This window comes from Cupressus sempervirens, chromosome 1, assembly GCF_028749045.1.
Source record: "Cupressus sempervirens isolate cs-2001-9-10 chromosome 1, ASM2874904v1, whole genome shotgun sequence".
NCBI classification, from domain to species: domain Eukaryota; kingdom Viridiplantae; phylum Streptophyta; class Pinopsida; order Cupressales; family Cupressaceae; genus Cupressus; species Cupressus sempervirens.
In genome coordinates, this window is record NC_143118.1 from 552,926,857 (window position 1) to 552,951,411 (window position 24,555).

The 24,555-nt window shown below is 35.4% G+C and overlaps 1 protein-coding gene across 3 annotated transcripts in view; it reads right to left on the minus strand.

The window, feature by feature from the left end:
* Positions 1–24,555, minus strand: part of LOC149578640 (NOL1/NOP2/sun family protein) — a 193,613-nt gene that overhangs the window by 82,910 nt on the left and 86,148 nt on the right. For all 3 annotated transcript variants that reach the window (XM_089830592.1, XM_089830599.1, XM_089830602.1), the window contains 3 exons: positions 12,644–12,852; positions 12,340–12,440; positions 3,872–3,953 (listed from right to left, as the gene is read on the minus strand). In XM_089830592.1, coding sequence (XP_089686718.1) covers positions 3,872–3,953; positions 12,340–12,440; positions 12,644–12,852 — 392 coding nt within the window. The remainder of the gene's footprint in view (positions 1–3,871; positions 3,954–12,339; positions 12,441–12,643; positions 12,853–24,555) is intronic.

Consider the following 24,555-nt stretch of genomic DNA (forward strand, 5'->3'; position numbering starts at 1 on the left):
TATGTATTAGAGCTTGAAAGTAAACCTTCACTTAGCTTGTGGGTTAATAGAGCATGTGATTAGCTGTTACATTTCTATTATTTTGCACAAGTACAAAAGATATGAGATCCTTATCTTCTTTGTTAGGATTAGAGTTGACATGATGTTATAAAGTGAAGATGCTACTCCTAGGTTTACTCACCTGAATTCTGCAGCGTTCAAAGAGAAGAGGACAAAATTGTCTCTTTAGTTGGTCCTAGTTTTTGATTCGGTGTGTTGATTATGGGAGTTAGCTAAGCCCTAGACATATTTGTTCATTTTACTAGATAGTTTAAAGTATGTCAAATCAGAAGCCAACGCTATTGAAGAGACTGGTCTAAAGATGAAGAGGAAGATGTAGTTTTGAAGCCTATAAATTGTGGGGATTGCTTTCTTTAGTACACTGGTGCCTACAAATTGATGGGGTTGGTGTATACAAAGTTTTACAAGAGTTTGATATGAGCAATATTTCTTCATGGTCTTCTGTCCTACGGGTTTCCGCAAATCATTTGTTTTTCTTATTATGGTTATTATTTAAGTTATCGATGTTGATGCGGATGTAGATGTGTGAATTTTGTTTTTTTTTTGGATTTTGGATGAATCTATGCATTTACATTTTTAATATATATATGAAAAGATGAAAGAAATATATAAAAATAAACCACTACATAGTATGACTCTTCACCGTTGATAGTTCAACTTTAAACTTCACTAACCTAAATATACAAATTGAACAAAACTATTTGATACATTTAATTTGTGTGATGCAATGTTTCCCTAATTTAGGTGGGCCAACTTGATATTGGACCTAAAGAACTTGTTTATATATGAGCACGTGGGTAAGTGTCTCATGATAAAAAAAATGTCTATATTCAATAACCATCCAATCTAATAGATAAAGTATTCAATGTGGGTTTTAAGTTTTGCCTAGAGAATCAATTAATTTTAGGTTAAAGTCATTAAGTTTACCGATTTGATTTGTCTTTATTTGTCTATTCGGTGGTTGATAACTGTGAAATGGTTTATCATGCTTTCTTTCATTTTTTGTTCATTGCAGAATTTTGTCTGATGAGTTAGTGGCTTAGACTAAATTCTTATTACCTTAAGGGTCCAGATGCTCCCTAGAAATGCACAGGAAGCGCATCTTGGGTCTATGGATGCTTGTGGAGGTGCTCACAACACCTCTGCAAGCATTCATAGGCTCAGCATGCATCTCCTAGGCACATCCGAGCATCCAAAAGCACCAGAGCACCAGAATGCATCTACATAAGCATCCAGATGTTTTGGGAGAGAATTGGTATCTAAGGTTATTATGCAATTGATGTTATTGTGATTACTAAGTTGAAAAGGTAAAAGATAGTGTTACACTAACCCACCCCACACCCTAAACTCCCCTCCTTTCAATATAATCACATGCATAGACATTAGAGGGGCATGTGTGAAGAAGTTGTACACAATAGTTAATTTCTTTAATCAAGTCTATAATATATCATCTAAGTCTAAGTGATGGTGCTGATTAGATTACTTCAGGCTTATATACAAATTATCACAATACATCTTCTATCCAACATATGAATGTTGTTAGGCACTGACAAAAGTGAAATTGAACGAATGTACTACTTGCACATTATTCCAGCATCTCTAGCTAGATTAGGACCTGATCATAGCAAATTAACATGTATCTTTGCGATCTTTCAATCTGGAGATTAGGTAATATATTGTGCAAGGCAGTGAATAGCCATGCTTCAACACCATTTTGTCATGAGCATCTCAATCTATAGAATGCATTTGTAGTTTTGGTTTAGAGTGTAATGTCCCCTTTCTAGCATTAATTGTATGATATGGTTGTTAGCTGATTTCCCCATGGTCTCGTAGGCTAACCAAAACACTTAAGGAACTTTGAGGCCATTTGACCTAGGCAGTTTTAGTTACAGATCACTCTGAGGGGTTTTGAGGTAGTTTTGGGCATACTCACTATTTTCCTGGGCATGACTGGACATCCTGTGGCAATGACATGTCGATGATAATTGTTTAAAATCGAGAAGTTTTATTTGTCATTGATATGATTTATTGTGCATCAACAAAGTTATTTTATAGAGATAACTTTAATTATTTAACTTTATTAATGCATCGTCCATAGTTTGTGGGAAATAATTAAATTAAATGGTCTCTTTTAATTTATCATACATTAGAGACATAAAAAATGTTAAGGGACTTGAACGAAAATCATGTTAAAAAGGAAGATCATGTTAAATGGTATGGGAAATATTAAGGAAAAAAGCAATTGCAATTAAATAGGAGTGATAAAAGCAAAAATCCAAAAGAAATAGGAAACGACAAAAAGGGTGATTTCATTTATCCCACATTGACAAGGTGAGTAATGAGATCTTAGAAAGTGTTATAAAAGAGATTGAAGAGCTCTCTTTCAGCATGCTTGGATATGATATGAATTTGGTGAAATTGTGGAGATTTTCTCTCAAGGGCTTGGAGGACAAAATCCCTCTATGCCATTCTTTTCGTTGTTGCAAGATACAATCAGGAGAAGAGCTTCAAGGTGAAATAATTTGACAGAGATACCTATTTCTTTCATTTTCAAATGATATAGTTGTCACAAAAGGGTTCAAATTCGAGGTTGGAATTTGAATTGGAGTGTGAGTTATTGGGTCTGTTTATGAGCTGCTAGGAGATCAACCTCTTAAATACATAGTGAGATTCAAGCAGCCACGCTGCTGTAGAAAGCCATTCTAAGTCAGTCTGAGCCATACTGTTCAAGTAAGAGCTAGACACAGCAAGTACACTCCTTGGATCATGCTGTGCAGTCTTATTATGCTTAGGAATTAATGTCACACAAGTCTGAGATGGTTTACAATGTACATAGCTGCCACTGCTGGTTATCAACAAGAGAAGTGCCGTACATAGCCTGTAAGTAATGTTTAAGGTCTGCAGATTAATATTGCTGTATTCCATCAGAAAATCATTCTGGGTGATCCATTTTGGAATGTAGATCTGAGCATTGACATCGTTATTGCAATACAAATTTAAATCTGAGCTATCTGTTACTGCTGAAACTTCAATTTACCAATGGAAAGAACACAGTTTATATATGTATTGAAACTGCAGTGTTATATCATTGTGTTATTTAATTAGTATGCATTGAAACTTACTTGCTACATACAGTGTATGCTCTATTCAATGACATGTCAAACTTGTTATAAACCCCAAGCAACTGTCATCTCAATCAACTTAGAAAACTCAGAAATCAGATTGTCAACAAACTATTTGACCAAATACAGTGAGTGGGAAAAGGGGAAAAAAGTGTACAAAAAGGGCAGATTCTTTACATAGAGCATGCACAAATGAGATTTTGCATGATGAGGAACACTGCAAATGTCATTCTTTTGACTGCTTGGATAAATTGTTTGGTATCATCATTCTCTCATTATAAAAAAATTAAAATGCATACTAGATTGAAATGTTAAAGGCAAGCTATGCAGCTCATCAAATAGTTATTTTCATTTTTGAATTTTTCTACTATTTACTAGGTTACTTTTCTTTTCCAACTCATATTAGGTGAAGAAACTTGTAATCAAACAATTTCTTGTCCTAGCTGTGGAGAGGTGGAATGTATTTAAAAATGATTTTACTATTTTTAACTCAATTTGACAAAACAAATTATTTTCCTAAACAACTAAGTGTGAGTCGAATTCATTAAAAGAAGGTATATACCTCTCCATAGCTATATACTATACATACAAAGCAACTGATACTGCTTGGAACATAATTAGATTTTAATTAATAGATAAGAATACAAGAAAAAAATGAGCTTAAAGAAATTTCTCATCCCTAACCATACCTGTGGTTCTAACGCAAGGAATCTGTATTTATCTAGGGCATATCGAACTAGTGCTTCATTTTCTCCTGGATTAATTGTGCATCTGGAATAATATAGTAGACAAAATGATGTCAACTGAATTGTAAATCTTTCCAATCAAAATGCCTAAAGCTTGCAAAACGAATTCTAAACATTTCATATCCTACAAAATCAGTAGCTTGCAAAGCACACAAGCATCACTAAAACCTTTGTAAATTGAAATAAGAAATCTTCTTCCAAACGAGAGATATTGAAAAATAAAAGCAAAATATTAAGTGCAAGGTAGCAAAATAGAATGTTTAAACTTTATCTAATACTGGTTTCATCAATAATGTATGTGTTGTCAATATGCTAATTTAGGATCATAAAGGAGTATTGTACTAGTGCAAGATGAACAAGACCTTATGAAAGGGAAACAGAAAACAAAAATTGTCAGAAAATAAAAGAATTTGTAATTATCATATTCATGATATCAATCCATATTGTTTTGAAGTTGTTTGCTGTAAACCTTTTCATTGCTGCGGATAATATTCTTAGCATCAATTAAAACAGTGCTGATAAGTAAACTTATCATGATAAGTTCAACACCGCACGAAAATACGTCACTTATTTCTACAAAGTTCCAAACTTATCACTGAGACAACATGAAGTTATCACCGAAATATTGGCGATATTTAAAAAACATATCGGCCATTGTCCGCTTATAGGGACTAATGACCCAAAAAGAGGCATTTCACATTTTTGTGTTTCCAAATTGGTGTTTATAGAGGAAAAAAGGGCTTTCAAGGAGAAAGAGCATGATTTGCAGCATTTTAAAGCTATTTGTTGTGGATGTCAAGCGGATTCAAAGAAATTTTTCCAGTGAATTCAGATTCACAAGTTTTCAAAATCATTTTGTTTTTTGATGCATCTATTTTATACAAACTCTATAATAGCATTTCCAATGTACTCTAAATTTCTTTAGAGCATAATGATAAAGATCTAATGCCAACTTTTTTAGCAATTTTTGCAATTTTTTTCATAATTTCTCAATTATTCATATTTTCTTAAAAATTTCAAACCCTAACACCTTTTTTGTCTTTTCCTTTCATGTTTCAACTATTTAATATTATTTAAAGATTCAAACTAATTTAGTTTGTTTGCTAATTTATTTATTAAAATATAGTATATATTTGTGCCTTCAATTTGTATGTGCAAGTTGATATTTCATGAAAATGACAAATAGTGATAGCTCCACAAATGGATCAGTTGTAGGGTTTGCCAGTGCCCTAGTAGACGCATGTCCATCTGAATATGTAGGCACATGTCCTAAAGGGGCTAGAGATAAGGCTTGGAAATATTGCTTTGAAGGACTCGAATATAATACAATGATATACATAAAATGTGAAAAAAATAATTAGAGGTATATCTCGTTTGAAATACCACCTTGGAGGGATCACAAAACATGACACAAGGGCTTGTGAAAACAACACAAAAGAAATAAAGAGAGATGAATGTCTCACTCGCTCCCCAAGAAGAGGAAAAACTGCAAAGGGAAAGGGCAAAATCAACCATGAAGGCAACCATTTTTGAATCTCAAGGTATCCTACTATATCTCATTTAGTCTAGATTTTGCTAAAAAAACATGACCATAATGAAACAAAGTGGGTTGTGGTTGTGTATCCTAGTCAACCTTGAAGAAGCAACAACACTTAAGGGAGTAGTGGGCTCTCTTCATGGCCCACATATCTGCTAATCTACCATCCCCTTGGGCATCACTTCTGCTAGTAAACCATCACCACATATTCCACGATCATCTTAGATGGTTTTTTGTGCACAAAACACGCTTGGAACACAATCATCATTGGAGACTATTGGGTGGAGCCATGATGTGCATCGGCAAGTTAACATTCAATGTGCCAATTTCTAGTATTTCAACAATATACCCTTCAATGTTGCAACAAGTCCCTATAGGCTGAATTTTTTGAAGAGAATTGTTGTGGCAGGAAAGGGCTATGAGGCACCTTCCCCTACAGACTTGAGTGGGAGGTTAGTTCACGTGTTTTAATTTTTAAATGTTTTACAGGTTTACTCATTTTTGTTGCATATAATTTTTTTTTTATTTGAAATTGTGTACTTAACGTTTGCCAAAAAATGCAGCTACTAGGGCCAAAGATGTGGTAGAGGAACAAAAATTATAATGAAAACAATTTGACTGCACCATTCTTTCAAATGAATGGACAAATGGAAAGTCGAACCATCATCAATTTTTTAGTTTCTTGTAAGGATCAAGTGGTCTTTTTGAAATTCTTGGATGCCTCTGACAAGGTAAAGACATCTGAAACTTTAGCTCTAATGTTAGATCAAGTTGTGGTGGAGGTGAGGACAAAGAATGTCGTGCAAATCATAACCAACAATACAGTGGCATATGTGACAGCGGGTAGGATCCTCTAAGAAAAATATAGGACACTTTTTTGGTCTCCTTATGCAGCGCACGTCCTTGACCTTCATTTAGAGCATCATTTACTTCAGCACATCTTCACCAAAATACACATGTAGTAACAACATCATCTAATTTAGCACACATTAGTGTCGATCATTGGTTGGGATCAAGAGACATTCCACATTCCATCAGCAATCAGAGGACAATGGTGATCAGAGGATCAGACATACATCTTGAATGCTCTCTTCAATCCGAATATCATGGATCCTTTTGCACTTGTCAACACAGATCATCGTTTGAAGGCCAAGGTACATTATTGTTCTCAATTGTATACATGTTTATTTTAATATAAGATTGGTGGTTATTTCCTTCCAAGCATGTTTTTCTTATTATTTCATACTTGAGATTTACAGTGGAATCAGAGCCATGAACACATCAGCATGTTAAGTTAATGTTGATGAGTGGAAAGAGAGAAGAATATATAGTCTATCAAAGGGCTCACTAGATAGAATGGGAGATTCTTAGCCAAATATTCTAGTCATTTTGGGCAAACTGGCAAGAGAACAACAAAGGACAGCTGATGACATCACTCGTTTGAAGGATGGAGACAAGAAATAATGGTGCCAACAATGGGAGAACAACCACCATGGTGATAATTCAGTCAACTGGAGGACCCACATTCATCAATACCTCACCACCAATGCCAAACCCCTTATGCCCACCATTCCACCAAGAATTGAGAAACAAGAGCATCATACCCTTCATTCGTAGAGTACAATAACAATTCAAGTAGGATTTTCTCGATGGAGGATTGAAACCAGACGTGTCCCTCAAGGACTACATGGATCTAAGGATGAGACAGTTGCCACCAAGGATAATGGGGAATATAATAATGATTTGAGGTGGAAGAAAGGCAAGCTAAGCCTCACCTTCGATGGAGCCTCACCTTCGATGGATCTGGAAGATCAATAGGACACCCTTGGGTGAAGAAGGCAAACACGTGTTTTCAACTCAATCCAATGCCCAAAAACGAAGCAATCAAGTACACAACATTACACCTCGATGGGATTGCTCACAAGTGGTGGCACCACATAATGGTAGCATTGGGATATGATCAAACAACATCCTATGTCAATTTCACAAAAAGACTCACTAACAGATTTGAGGAAGGATCCTGAGCTCAAGTTCAAGGATTAAGCACAACTGAGGAAAGGAGGCTCAGTGGATAGCTATATCACTGAGTTCTAGAGGCTTTCAGTCTTGCTGATTGACATATCAAAGAGAAGGTTGATATCTCTTTAAGTGGATGATTTGATGGATCCTTTGAGTGGTTGGGTCAAGGCCCTTAGCCATAACACTACCACAACAAATCAAGAAGACTCATGATATGGGCACATCTACCTCCAAGAATCAAACTCTTTCTAGGGCACCAATTCCATAGAAGGAAAAAAAGCAAGAAACTATTTCCTGAGGATTGGCCTAAGAGGACTGCAATGGATGGTGCAACCCGACAAGACCTAAGAAGGAAGATTTGTTTTAGACACCAAGGAACCATGAGAGCCCGACTGCAAACACCTTGGCATAGGGAAGATTCATTACATCAAGATTCTATCAAGCAGTGAGAAGAAAGACCACATAGTTGAGGAATTAGAGGAGCATAGTAAGAAGTCACCCCATGTGGAGAAGATAGCCATAATCATACGGATGGGAGGTACGTTTCCTTCCTTATTCAATTTCCCACAATGTAACACATTTCAAGTATGTAGCATACTAAAAGGGCAACAAATCATGGTCATGCTTGATAGGGTGCCATTTTCAATTTCATCAAGGCCTTCTTAGTGGCCTAGAGATGATTGCAAATAGTAGAACATGAGGGATTTGGTGCAAAGGTTGTAGGAGGTCACCTTCTACCTTGCACATGGTGCCCTAGATGAGCATCACCAATTGCAACTACATAGTCACAGACGATTTCCTTGTGGGGGACTTGGGTGATACAAACATCATTTTGGGTATCCAATGGATGCAGACTCTTGACAAGTACACCCACATCTTTAAGTGTTTGAAATTCGCATATGAGGTGGATGAAAAAGATGGTTTGCAAGGAATTCTAGTGGAGGGCCTAGAGTACTTTTGGCTAAATGTTAGCATGATGACATGGTATGGGGTACATAGTGCTTGGTCTCTTCCAAAACTTTGAATAGTCATCCTGTTGAGGTTATAAACTTCAAAGATAGGAGGCTCATATAATCAAGGAGTATCTTGTCATGTAGAAGGACTTGCTGATTAATGACACCACATAGGAGATTGAGCAGAGTTTGGAGCATCCTAATCTGAAATTGCATGTGGGCAATCAATTCCAAAAAAGAGAGATTGTTATGTACCTTGCTTAAATGGGACCAATTCTTAATTCACCCTTATAGCTCATATTGTTCCCCATGAGCTATTAGGTGTTGCAAGGGGAGGGGAGCAGAGGCAATTTGGGTGGTGCATTTATGTGCTACTCTTCCTTGGTGCGGGCCTATCTCAGTTTCATATTGTACCATCATTCTTAGGTAGCTGACTAACTTATTCTGATTTTCCTTGGACATCATACATATATTGGCATTGAGTGAGCAACCAAATCATCGATAAGCTTTTGAATTAATTTTTTTTCATAATTCCTCATTGAAATTCATTGGGAAATTGTAGTTTTGAAGGTGAGATATCCTCCCTAGTCTTCTATCAATCCCAATTTGGAGAAATCTCTTTGAAATCAAATTGGATTAATAGATTTGTAAACATTTCCTACTCTCATATCTTGTTGTCTAGAGGTCATCATTTTACATTGTGTATACATATCAAACACATGTATACATATGCATGTATATATGTATACATGTGCATGTATATCACACACATATTACATACACATATAAATGTATATCACACACATTACACATCTATATCTATAAATGTATCTGCACCTGTATGTATGTATATCTAGGAAGCCTAAGTGGAATTAGATGGAGATAGGGGAAAATGTATGTGCCTTCTTTGACACTAACCTGTCATGCCTATGAGAATATTGAACTTTTCATAGATTTTGTATGACACGAGTTTACAAAGAACAATGACGTATTTATAGAATTATGAAGAGTGAGTGGAACCATCTTGCATCACTTAAGCTACAATAAGGTATAAATTTTAAATAACATATTTCGCATCAATCATAGGAGTGGTTCTTAACAAATGTTTGGGACAACCATGCAACAAACTGTTAGTACATGATAAATATATATGGAATAATGGGATCGAAAACCTAACACATGTTGTAAATGTCAATATAATCAACTATTAATCATATACTACCCCTTACTAACCCACATAATCCTTTGAAGGAATTCTTCTTGGATTTACCTAACCCTCTAGTAAGAATAATTCTCGATTAGGCAACCATCATATGAAGAACGTCTCCCTAAGGCCTCTGGAATCTCTAATAATGAGTATACTCATTAACAACCATTACTTGGTAGATATCCCACCTCTAGCTAAGTCTTCAGTCTCTAACATATGCATATGATTAACAACTACAATATATATATATATATATATATATAGTTTCTAGAAATTCACAATCACAATGAATCCCTCCTTGGATTCCAATTCCGAATCTCGACATTCATATAGAACGCCCTTTACTCTCTGAGTTCTCCTTTAAAGAAATTTGACATTCAAAACAAATGTCCTCTAATTTCTGAGTCAACATTTATAATGGATGCCCTCTACCAAGATTAACTTGGTCTTTATAAGAACTATAATATTCTTATCCATCATTATTCATATTCCTCTATATACCTTTTAGTGGCTCTTTTACCCTCTAGCTATTTAGTCCTCATTTCTTCCAAATATTCTCTATGTTTACTCCTAAACCTCTGATTAGTTTAGTAGTTTATTGTTACAGAAGTAATAAAGTATTGGTAATGTACTTCTTGGCCTGATCACTTTATAATATATGTTATTAAAAGGGTTGTTGTTACATTCACACTACTTTCTTCTTATCACTGCTTTGCCTCTGTAATGGATGTAGATGTTATCAATCTTACCTCCTTAGCCATCGCCATGTGTTTTCCTCTTATTGCTAAAAATTTCTTCCTTCGAACTTATATATGCAAACTGTACTAAATGTTGATTTGATTATATTTCTTGTCTTCTGCAATTTGATCATTCCTCTAATCACCACTATAACTACAAATTGTTCCATGACAGATTTTGTGGTCGCTTCCTCTCAATTTATTAATATGAATGAAATTTTAATATTTTTGACAATGCTCTTGCCGGCATGTTGTTGATTGCTTGTTTTGTTGTCTATGTTGTTGACTCTATCTTATATATCTTTGTCTCTCTTATTGTAATTACTAATTACCATCGACTTGCAAGATATAATAAAATTTCAACAATGTTTGAAGGAATGTTTGGCATCGTATATAGTACTGACTGAAATGAATTTATTCCTAACACTGTTGACATTCCTTGTTATTGATCGCTGCTTTCTCAGTGGTCGTCGTTTATTCTGTGTACTTCCCTTATATGTTATTGCCACATGAATGCAATTCTGCCGCTGAGTCTTCTTGAGTGTGCACTTTCTGACATGTGGAATGTATTTTCTCATAAGCAACTGTTTTTCTCCCCATGGCTACCATTCTTATTTATATCTCCTACTTAAACCGTCAGCACCTTCAGTGTGGATCTGTCTGCTTGTTTGGCACGATTATCATTGTGGTCTGCATTAATCATTTTAAAACTGGTCTATGTGAACCGTGATTAGTATCATTCATGACTGGTTGAAAACCCAATAAGATGGGGAGTTTGTGTTTGATTAATGTGTGTTTATTATCCCCGTCTTATTCCTCAACTTAAAGATAAAATACCTTCCTCCTATCTCCTTTGATTCCCCCTAGGATGATCACATTTAATACCATCATTTATAATGGTTTGAATCTTACCATTTCTAAAGGGGTAATTTATCGATTATAAAACTTGTAATATCTTTATCCATTTCTAAATACAGTCTTATCCATTTGTAAGTGGTAGGATAATTTTAATGATTAGTCTTTTAATCAGTAGATGAATAGAAAATATATTTAGTTGTTCCTAATCATTTTTAGATGTATGATTTTTCATTTGTTAATATCTTTATTTTAGGAATCCATAACTCAAAGGATTCCATGGTTTGTTATTCTGATATTGAAGTTATTCTCACAATGATTATCTCGACAATTCCACTAGATGGGGTGATGAATATTGAACATGAATGTAGACAAGTTGTTGTAGTGATATGTTATGCTATGTTATATGCTGCTTTCTTGTACACTTGATGTTCCTTATTAGAAGTTGTCAAATTGTATGATAACATGGTTGATATGTAGCTTCCTTCCATGTCTTACTAAATCATGAACAGTTGGACATGTGTAGATGTTTGTTTCATGGAATGACTTGAGAGACATGTATAAATGAATCTGAATCCTTTTATGATTTATTAAATATGGTTGCTACTGTTTAGGATAATATATTTGAATATATTTATATTTATATTTATCATATGAAATATAAGGTTATGACACTAGGCTTGCATTACACCTCCTAGATATCTTGTTTTATCACCTTGCTCTAAAAATATTACTCTTACCATAAGTACATTTTTCTTATAAATGATATGTTCCTAGGATGAGCTCTTCATATATATAGACAGATAAATATAAACCTCTTCACAAGAAGAAATGCTTCTCAAGGTACAAAAAGTACATGTTATAACAAAATGCTATGGAAGACATCTTATGCTAAGCTTGTCTAATGTAGAAGAATGTGAGAAAAGCAGCAAATTGAACTATTGTTTAATACACAACCACATAACTCTCCTAGATTCTAAACAGAGAAGTAATCAAATTTAACTGTCAATACTGATGCACTGTAAGTCATTCTTACCACTACCATTGTAGTGAAAATATTACTGTTTAGAATAAAGATTCCCACGTCCACATTACAAACTTACGTTGAATAAACAATTATTCCTCCAGGTCGAACAAGTTGAACTGCTTGGTCAAACATCCTTTTCTGATATCTGCTATGCATTCTCAAGGTTTCTAGTGTTTCCTGACAATGAAAATAACTGATATAAATATCAAGCTTTGGAAGCCAAGTGTGCAACCACATGAACTATTTGATTTGCATGTACATGTAGAATAGTATCTGCACTAGTACGATTTGTTTGAAAGGAACACATGGTATAAAATATAAGTTCATCTTAAAAAGCTAAAAGGCTTCTGAAATATTATTTTCATATACACCAGTGTTACCTCTCCAGCAAACAGACGTGGTCTTAAACCTAAAGCAGAGCAAGGAGCATCAAGAAGAATTCGATCAAAACTATTGATCTCAAAACCTCTAGATTGTTGAGCCCTACCACCCAAATCTTGGCCCCTACCTGGTCCATTCTTCATTTTCCTTGCAGCTTTTCTTTCCTTTGCTTTGCTTATATATCGTTCTAGACTAGAGGTCTTGAAGCCTGGTGCAAGCAATTGTACCCCAAATCAAATTCACAAGAGTTTACTATTACAAATACCTAGAAGATGACAAGTAACAAGCATAGCTTATAGAATATGTAAAGATAACAGAACCATGTTGTGATCTGGAGTGCAAACAAGAGAAACTATGATGAATCATATCGAAAATATTCAAAATATATAAATTCCCATGCTTAAAGATATAAACTGTGTTTGATCATATTACTTAGTTCACAATAGAAACAACAAAAAATGTTTAAAAAATGATAAGTTGCACGTGCCATCTTATAAACAGATAGCTTAAATAAACAATAATGCATTTTATATCCATATCAATAATAGGAGCTATGCTATAGCATTATTAATAACTTATTTTTCTGCTTGATAAACAAAAATATATGTTCATGGAAAAAGTGTATTCAAATAAGAGAACAAGTTGTATAATTCTGGCAACCTTTAGTGTTTAAAAAATTGTTGCTAGGGGAGTAAAGATGTATTGCACTAGCTGACTAATGCTATGACAAAGATATGTGGTAAAAATTACTGCTCACAAATTACCCAAAAGAATTACAAGCTTATGCAACCATTCCACATAACCAAGGTAAATATCTCAGAGGAACTTCAAGACAAGGGAAAGCTCGTGCATCACTTAAATTTCCCCAAGTATATTGAAAAGTGTTGACGAGTTTTCCATGTGTTCATTGTCATTTATGGATGACTAGAAGCACCAGTTCAATTAGTGTATCTTGTGTTAGTGTTGTTTTCAATGTGATCGTGAAAGTTTGGCATTGGTGGGAGCTGAAAGGTCCAATTGTCCTTGAGTTATCTCAATCATCTGAAGCCTAGCATTATTTGAAAGCTGCAAGTAGTTAACGTTCTGCAGAGTGCTCTAGTTATGTCATTTAATCATATTGAGCTTTGAAACTGGAACTTTTTAAAATCTATTTACCAAATTTCATGCCTTTCACATCAGTTGTCTCATCATCATGCATTTTCGAAGTCTTAAGAGTTCAAGATTCATATAAAAGTCACAATGTCGAAGTGCTAAAGTGTATATTTGCCTTTAGGAAGGGCTGGGATTTCGAAAAATCACGTGGGACAGGTTTGTCTCCATTTTCAAAAACTGATGGTTGCACCAAACCTTCTACGATCAAAAGCTATTAGACTACCAAAACCTTAAGCAAGAGGATTTGATTGTGCACAAGTACTGGGAAAATTTCATCTGATTACTAAAGTATGTTCCCCCATATCAACAAGACAAAAACATAAAGGTTAGAAAGTTTGTTATGGGCTTAAATAATAGGACCGGGCAAGCGATGGATGTCCTTGCTTTGCAAACCATGAAGGAAGCTTTGAAGAGAGCCATCCAACAAGAGCACAAAATCAAAACGGATGATTCTATCTGAGATAATAAGAGGAAAAGTAGCTGGAATACAGATAGCTCAGATTCAGGACCTCATAAAAAGAGTTTTAAGAACTTCAAAGGAAATAGTGGTAAGGATTTTAAGGGTAACTCCAGTTTTAACGGAGGTAATAAAGGGAATGAAAAGAAAGGACCACTATTAGGATGTTTTACTTGTGGTGGGGATCACTATGCCAACAAGTGTCCTAACAAGACAAATACCAGCCAGCTGCCACGACCCCCACTACCTCCACAACAGGTCATCTATCAGCAAAGGATACATGCAAAACTAGACAATTGGCAAGCCGAGCAGCAATTGGGCCCAATAGAATCTCCGGGTAAGATCTATGGAAACCCTATTTCTATACTAATTGATACAGGAGGAACTGAATGTTTTATCTCCCTGAAATTGTTAAGTAAATTTCCTAAGAGAATTGGATTTATGGCAAAACCGTGGATTGTTGAGTACACAAACCAGACAAGGGCTAAGATAGAGCAGTGTATGTTTGAGGCCCGTGGAGATTTTCCGAACTTCTCTATAGAGGTAAATCTGTACGTAGCACCTCTAGGGTCCTATGACATCATTATGGGGATAAATTGGCTCAGTGAGCATAACGCAAAAGTAGTTTGTTCACCTCTAGGGTCCTATGACATCATTATGAGGATAAATTGGCTCAATGAGCATAAGGAAAAAAAGGTATATCTTGCCAAGACAGTAGAGTGTCTAGATGATCGAGGAAACCCCGTGAACAGTCAAGGAATTATACATGAGGTAAAACCTTGTTAGATCTCAACTATACAACTTAAAAGATGTAGAAGAAAGGGGTGTGAAATCTTCGCTATAAAGATAGAAGACTTGAGGGAACCCTTAGAAACCACTTATCGAGATGACTACATCTTTGAAGATGGGGAAGTTAGAGAAAAATTGAAAGAATCCTTCAAGAACAAGTATCCATATCTTAAGAAACTTTAGGATGTGTTCCAAAAGAACTCCTCGGTTTACCTTCGTCTAGAGTATTTGATTTCATTGTAGATTTGGTAGTCGGGGAAGAGCCCATATCAAGAGAGCCCAATCGAATGACCACTACCAAATTAATGGAACTACAAGTGCGGCTACAGGACTTGATAGATAAGAAACTTATTTGACCCAGTGTTTCACCTGAGGGAGCTCCAGTGTTGTTTGTCAGGAAGAAGGATGGAACTATGAGGTTGTGGATAGATTATAGGATACTTAACAAGGTCACCATTAAGAATAGGTATCCACTTCCTAGAATTGACGATCTATTCGATCAGATGAGAGGAGTAGTCATATTTTCCAAGACCGATTTAAGGTCTGGATATCACCAGTTGTGGATCAAGGAAGAGGACATTCACAAAACTGCCTTCAAAACCCGGTACGATCACTATGAATTCACAATACTACCCTTCAAGCTAACCAACGCTCCGATAGCCTTCATGAACCTTATGAACATCATCTTCCAAGATTACTTGGATAAATTTGTGTTAGTTTTTATTGATGATATTCTCATTTATTTCCCAAAATGAGGAGGAACAATAGAAGCATCTAGAGATATTCTTACAGAGGCTACGAGAACATAAACTATATGAGAAACTATCCAAGTGTTCCTTTTATCAAAAGGAAATTCAATACCTAGGGCACATTATATCATCTCAATGAATAGTTGTAGATCTCGCCAAATTCAAGCCAACCAAAGATTGGTTGGTGCATAAGAATGTGTTAGAGATCAAGAGCTTCATGGGCTTAGCTAGATTCTACAGAAAGTTTGTTAGAGACTTCTCTAGAATTTCGTACCCCATCACCTCACTCCAAAGGAAGGGGAAGAAGTTTCCTAGGATTGAAAAATGCCAAGCAACCTCCAAATATCTAAAGCAAAAGTTAACTACCACTCTAATACTTAGAGTACCTGATCCAAAAGGTCAATTCATAGATATAACAAATGCATCTGGGGAGGGGTTAGGAGGTGTATTAATGCAAGAAGATCAAGTTATTGCCTATGAATCTAGAAAATTGAAAAATTATGAACAAAATTATCCCTCGCATGACTTGGAATTAGCAGCCATTGTTCATGCTATTCAGATGGGGAGGCACTATCTAATAGGGAAGTCATTTGAACTCCGGTTAGACCATCATGGATTGAAATATATATTCTTAGCCTAACCTCAATACTCGTCAAGGAAGATGGTTAGAGTTTCTAGCAGACTATGACTTTGAGATCAATTATATTAAAGGAAAAGAAAACAAGGTAGTAGACGCCTTGAGACAACAAAGGCATATATCAGCTATAGTGGCAATTAACTCTGGACTCAAGGAGTAGGTACTACAGTGTCTACCTAGTGACTACATCTATAACGAGTTTAGTCAATCACTTCAAAGGGATCCCCAAGACAATTAGAAGAGGATGGACTCTTGAGATACAAGGGTAGGATGTATATACCCAAGAATCCTGAAATTCAAAGAATGATTTTAGGAGAAATTCATACTACTTTGTATTCCGTACACCCTGAGGTGACCAAGATGTTGGCGGATGTGAAACCTTTGTACTTTTGGAAAGGGATGTAAAGAGAAATAGCGGAGTACATGGCAGGATGCCTTGAATGTCGGAGGGTCAAGGCATAGCACCGTTATCCAGATGGGCTATTGCATCCAAATGAGGTTCCAAAGTGGAAGTGGCAAACAATTACCATGGATTTTATTCAAGGGTTACCCATGACCCGGAACCGACATAATACCATCTTAGTGGTTGTGGATCAATTAACCAAGGTGGCTCATTTTATACCAGGTAATTTAACAGATGGAGCACCAAAGATTGCTCACAAGTTTGTTAGAGAAATTTTCAGACTCCACGGAGTACCAAAGAAAATTATATCCAATAGAGATGATAGAATAACATCTAGGTTTTGACAAACCTTGTTCTCGGCTTTGTAAACCAAGCTAAATATCAACTCCGCCTATCACCTTGAGACTGATGGCCAAATAGAAAGGGTAAATCAGGGATTAAATATCTCTTAAAAGTATATTGCATGGATCGACAATATCAATGGGAAATGTATGAAGTTCCCCTAGTAGAGTTTTCCTATAACAACTCTTACCAATCTGCTATCAAGATGGCACCTCGTGAGGCCCTATACAGCATAAGTGTTGAACCCCTGTAAGTTGGAACTGAATTGAAGACAAAATCATCGTCGGGCTGAGATGCTATTAGAGATGGAAGAATAGGTAATTCAGATCTGTAAGATATTGAAAGAGGCAAACAACCGACAAAAAAGTTATATAGATGCAAAAAGGATACCTGGAGTATTCTCAGTAGGAGAAAAGGTTCTCTTTAAGGTAAAACAACAGAAAAACAAAAATAAAGTTGGGAGGAATGCCAAATTAGCCCCGAGATATGTGGGACCATTTGAGGTGTTAGAACTCATAACCCCGAAAGCCTACAAAATTGCACTACCTCTTGTCCTTGCCAGAATGCATAATGTATTCCATGTATCATATCTTAAGAAATATATCACCCATCATGAGCATATAATTGATTGGAACCTCTTGCAGTTGCAGGTACGAGACCTAAGGGTGGTGGAAATAGAGTCGCTTAGAATACTCAAGGTGCATCAGCTTCGCTTATAGAATCGGGACATAACCCAGTGCAAGGTCTCGTGGGACCAATATATTGAGGAAAATGCTACTTGGGAATACTATGATGAGATCTTCCAGAAATTTTCTCATCTTTTCTCAAGGACTTGAGCTATAAATAAACTCTATTGGAATGCCACCTAGAACATCGTATTTTTTATTTAATTAGAATGTTGTTCCATTTGTATTGTAAAGTTCATTGGGGATGATGAAACACAAGGGGGTGGGTATGTTACATCCCAAATCTTGCCAATTCAAATAATCATTTAGTCATTATGTAATTCATGTGAATTTCAATTGGCTAAATAAATAGTTGAATATTATGATAATGTGAAATGGAAATATAGTTGTTCGTTTTAATTCATGTAGAGATGACATATTAGTTGTTCGTCACAATTTTCTAACAAAAAATGAATATTTATTATTTTTGAAAAGTTAGTTGTTTATTTGAATTGGTGGTTAGCTGTTATGATGATTATAAAAATGATTATTGATTATAGTTATCTTGATTTAAATTGAGGAGTATGTTATTATCGTGGAAATTCTTCTTGGTTACAAAACACGACCAAGGGGAGAAGTACTACTAAACGAGAGCTAGGGATTGGGGGCACCAAAAGTTCATTGACAGACCATCAAGTATGGATTCTAACCATCTTGGTTAAGGATTTGGTGACTAGGTAAGAAAGAGTATACCTTGGACAACCATGAGCTAACCAGTCAGTTCATCTTATCAAGAAAAATATCAAGCATTTAAATAATAATAAAAATTGTTACCTTTTCTATTTGAGATCATTGTGGAGTCTCCTAAGTATATCTCCATGTATTGACACCATGTTATCATGACATCTATACTTGCACTTACATATGTATATATGTGTGTACGTAAATTAATATAATAATACAAAAGATATATATGATTAAATTTATGCACATATATGTATATATGTACATACAAATAGAGGTTTCACAGGTACCATGTGCCAATATATTTTTAAACAATTTTTTGAAGGGAGAACCTTTATAATTTAAATATTGCTCCTTATTGTTTTATGTGATTGCCCATCTTTTATCGGTCTTTTTTTTTTTTCAAATATTTCAATCTATGGAGGTAGTCATTTGAATCAATTTGATATGTAATTTCCTTTTGGAACCGATATCTGCCCTTATGTCCGCCACCTCGGCCTTTTCTTATAACTGAGCATGTGTTTGCAGGATTGTTTATTTATGTTCTAGCCAAGACTATGCGAGCCTTTTTTTACCAAGCACCCCTTTATGCTCTACAATTTCATTATATCTCATGCCAATAAGCCAAGGACTATGGTAACAACATATTTCATTGAGAGAAAGCTATGTATTTTCTCAAGAGCCTAGAGTATAGTCTAAGATCTGCCAATACTTCTTTTCCATCATTTTTATAGTGTTATCATTGCCCCCTGCCAGACGAGAACAATGATCTCGAATCCGCACAATGCAATGCATCCCTTATAGCAGGTTATGTATTCATTCTTCCTTGTTATGTTGCAAGCATAAGGATTGTATGCTGATAATATTGTTGTGAAAACCATAAGTTGTCATTGTAATCACTGCAAGTAATTTGTATTTGTATTCCAATTTCCGATTATGTGTATGATATGTTTTATGCAAGCACCAAAATGCTTATTGTGCATATTATTATTCATGCTGGCTTATATAGAGGTGGTGGCAATATGCCTCTGAGATAAGATCAGCAATTGGTGCCATGAAATTTTTTTTGTACAAATGACATTGAATATAGAATACACAAACTGATACCAGAATTGAATATAATTTCAAGATCTCCTAGGAAGCACCCATAAAGACCGGAATGGTCAAGCGAAAAGGGTGGGAGGAGCTAACATCCCTGCAAGAACAAATGAGATAAGAAATGAAAGTATCTAATTATAAAACTGCATAAAGAAAACTGAGTCAGCTCATGGTTGTCCAATAATATAACTATTGTTGTCAAGTCAAGTGGTGGGGTAATCAGGCATAATTAGTAGCCCACTGAAATCCTTGGCCAAGGCAGGTTAGTGGCATTCTTGTCGCAGTGACCACTAGAGGCTAGAGTGCTAGCTGAGAGAGGAGAGCTTGATGGAGGATACCCACAGCCTTATCTGCTGCCTAGCCAACACTCTAACACCGCGATGCTCGGGTGGCAGGACCATGGTGCCCCAAGCCTAACCCTGAGGTAGGGAGGGCCTTTCTCAAAAGAGATTGTGTGGGGATAAGTAAAGATCCGTGATTGGGAGGTTAAGCCCATGGCAATGCTTCTCCTCTGCCAAATGTCGAGGCTTGGTTATCTTCTACATGTATGGTACTTGAGTCTTTCGTACATTTCATTTATCATTGTCATAATTATATACCACATTATTTAATTTGAAATTTCATTATGTTATCTCTGAAATGTTTTATATAGAAGTTGAAAGTTAATAGGTATGGAAGTTATAACTGTATTTCATGTGAACTAAATTACTTTGTTACTGTATTTCTCTTTCATGTGAATTAACTGTTATAACTGTCACTTTTTCAACCTGTAACGAATATAGATTACTATATAATATAGTTCTTAATTGGCTACAGACAAATAGCATGTTACATTAACTCCCTGTCACTCGGCTGCCTCGAACTATAATAGACCCAAAGGATGGTAGGACCTTGGCTCTGATACCACTGTAAGAACCCCTTTCTATTCTTTCCTCAAATTTTTCAGTTTTGTCTCAGACATTTTGGCAAATAGTTGGTTTGCAGTATCTGGACTAAAAATTTTAAGTTTTTGAGCTAAAAGTACACATTAAAAAATACGAATTCCTTGCATAGGGATTCTGTCAAATAATTGCATGATAATAGAAAGCAAACATAATTACTTGTATTGCAAAGACAAAAATCCTAACACTTAGCATCAAAGCAAGCTTCACCAATTAGCAATCTTTTTACAACAGCTTTTAAGAAACATTTGGCATGAAAACTAATTTCAGAACATTGCGACTTATTGAGTCATTTTGTCAAACATATTGCGAACTTTCTTTCTGACTAAAAGCTTAGGTAACAAGAATATTCAGACTTCTATATAAGAGAAGACCTGTTATCAACTACAAATATATAACAGATGTCTGTGTTTCTAGACTTCAATACCACTGCCCAATAAGATTACTAAATGCTTAACCAGATAAATGATTCACTCCAGACCAGGTAAATGTAATGATGGATGCATAGACTGCTGGTAAAAACAATGCACCTGTACAAGTTCATCTTTATGCTCTGATCTCCCTCAATCAAACTCCAACACTGAGTAAAGTTGTTGTATTTTGAGTTTGCTATTACTGTCCAGCCTTTGTTGATGTTCATACCCAGCTGTGTGTGCAAAGCAACATTGCCAATAACTAAAGGACAAAATGTCTCTCCACAACCAGCTGCAACCTTGTTAAACTTCCAATGCCTCCATGATAGGGATGACTAAATACTTCTTCTAAACAAATTGATATGTTGTGACTTAGCCACCCAATTTCTGCCAATATCCAGCAAATGTATCTCACTCTCTTGTGCAAATGAAGAGTGATTGATGGTGCCTTAAGATGGGACACATTCTTCTGCAAATATTCACCACAGCCTCAATTAAAAAGTCACCTGTGTTAATGTTGTAGTATTTGTCGGATCGATTTAACCATGAGATACATTGTTATGATTACTAACTAATCAAATCATTCTGATTAGTATCATTAGACATGACGATGGAGGGTATGTGCACCAACAACGCTACGATTTTCCAAGATTTTCCAAGAATAAATTTCAATTCAGCCCTCCTTGAATTTACCTTGCAAGACAATGGAGAAAAGCATTAAGTTTGCGAAAAAATATCTGAAAAACAAATGAACAAAATAGATTTCTCGTTTAGCATTAAAATTCATTTCTCACAACTCTCCAATCTGCCCATTCAATTTGTCTTTCAATTTACACAAGGAAAGGGGGAAATTCCAAGTTTGGAGGATTGATGTAGTGGAAATCCTTAGTGCTAAGGATTTTCACCAGTGGAAATCCTTAGCATTAAGGATTTCCACCAAGTTCACTTGGTGCTTCATTTACTTCCATCCTTGGGCTGCAAAAATAATTCATGGCAGGCAGTTTTTGCGATTATAGAGGATAAGAGTTGACTGGTGGGAATCCTTAGCGATAAGGATTTCCACCAAATATGGTGTAGCCCTCCTTTGTCTTAAAACCTTCCAAACTTCATCATTGTCGCTCAATTTCATCCTAACTCAACATCCTTTACCTCCAACACCTGTTTGAAATGCATTTTGATGCAAAAACAATAGGGGAAAAAATGTGGTGGAAATCCTTAGCGCTAAGGATTTCCTCCGGGTATGATTTTCTCAAAATTTACCTCATTTTAACATTCCTTGGTGATTCCTTGTTCTATTTTCACTCATGATGTTGCCTTCATCCCATAAATTGGATTTAAATGCCTTAGATGGTGGTGGAATTTGAGAGGTTTAATGTGGTGGAAATCCTTAGTGCTAAGGATTTCCATTGAATTCACTTTTGCCACTTAGACTCCCAAAACTTGTCTTTTCGCCCCTAATGCCAATTCTTTCACTAATTTTTTATTTGCTATGCCTTAGCATGATCTTGCATTTCTTTGGGGTTGACAAGGAGAAGGGGGAAATCCTTAACGTTAAGGATTTCCACTGGGGGTATGTAGAACACAATAATAATCCTAAGAGTGGGGGTGAATTAGGATTATACTGAAACCTTTTGCTAATTTAATTTGTTGTTAAATCTGTGTTAAATATTTCATCAATGTACCATAATATCAACAACAATAATCAAATAAACACAATCCACAAGAAGAGTACACAAGATATAACATGGAAACCCAACTCGAGAAAAACCACCAACACCCAGACTGCTAGAAGCAACAACCCCTTTTCTCAGAGCTACAACTCTCTTAAACTGAGCACCCACTTAATCTGTATAAGCATCAACTGATTGACAAATTAGGATTCAGACCACAATCTAGTTTGCTTTAGAACATTCTGTTATCTCTATATAAAGATTGAATTGAATTTCTGAAAGTCTGGCTAAGTCTGATATCACTGTACTGAACATCGAAACATCTTTTTTTTAAAATTCAGACTTAAATTGAACTTCTGATAATTATCAAATCAGGGACAATTGTCTCACAGACATTTTCTTCAAAATCTCAACATAATATTTTCAAATCCTGTGACATATCAAAACTCAACATACAATTAAATTAAATATACCTGCTCTGTATATTGTCACAAATCTTCTTCTGAACTTCTACATTGCTCTCTGTCCCTGATGTATCCTTTTCTCTGAATGTTTTATCAATCTGCTTCTCTGATTTTATATAATCTCAAAAACTTGTTTACATCTGTATGCTCTTCTAATAATAATATGTACTCTCGATACTTTTTCTGCTCATGTAATCGACTTTTTCAAAAGTATTCTATTCAAGTTCGATACAAAATGGACACAGTAATACGAAATATATAGAGGTTGATTTTGTTGAGATTCATTCCAACTTCCATCACTCGGTAATAAAACTGTCTGACAAAATTTAAATAACTTAATATGAAACACATCACCAATAATAAACTGATGCATTATTTCGATATTTCATTGAATCTGATGAAATATTATGTAATTTGTACCCACTAATAAAGTCATCCAAAACTTTAATAAGATTGTATCATTATTATCGAGCTGCCACACAGACAGCACCCGGTACCAAGAAAAGTTCCCATTTGTGTTTTCCTAATTTTGTCTTTTAGTCAATACTTTCTCCACACAATATTTCAGGTGAGCATATCTTTGGTTGTGGCTTCAATTTGTCTCTATATACACGTCCTGTTCATACAAGTTTGATTCAAACTCTCTTTTTGATTCAAACTCTCTTTTATACATTAAGCATTTATTGGGCTGCAAGCAGGAAGATTAATCATAAAAACAAACCACCGCTGAAGATTCTCAGATATATTAGTTTGCTTGAAAATCACCTATTGGGTTAGCAACTAGACAGTGTCGATTCACAGAAAGGACAAAATCATTTAAACAAATTATTTTCCACAAAATTCAGAAATTCTTTGGATATACATTCTTGTCCTGTACGCACATAACTTCTGTATTTCCTGTGAACAGAGACAAAGCAAGTTCTCAAACAAACAAGTTTTGGCTAAAAAGAAAACTGATATACTATCCAATATTTTAGATGTGTTGTTCTTCCAAAATCTATAATGATTATTTCCATTTCTATCATGACTGAAGTTCATTACAGAAAACGATCACTGGTAAGTATAACAATTTTTTCCTTTATCTTCATACTTTTACTAGTATCATCTGTGACATCAATGACAAACTGTGCAATAGGGTAATCCTTAGCACTAAGGATTTCCACCAAATATGGTGCGACAATTATCCTTGAGAAAAAATTATCGTTTCCTTCTCTTCATTGTTTAAGTATTGCATTGACTAGTTTGCCACTGTAATAAAAATCCTGTTGGTCCCAACCGGTACTAGGGGGCGGAGGGGGAAGGATGAATTAGTACGAACTTTTCTACCTGTTATAATAGCAATCTTACTCACAAAACTAGTTACCAATCACTTAACTAGTAAGACGGT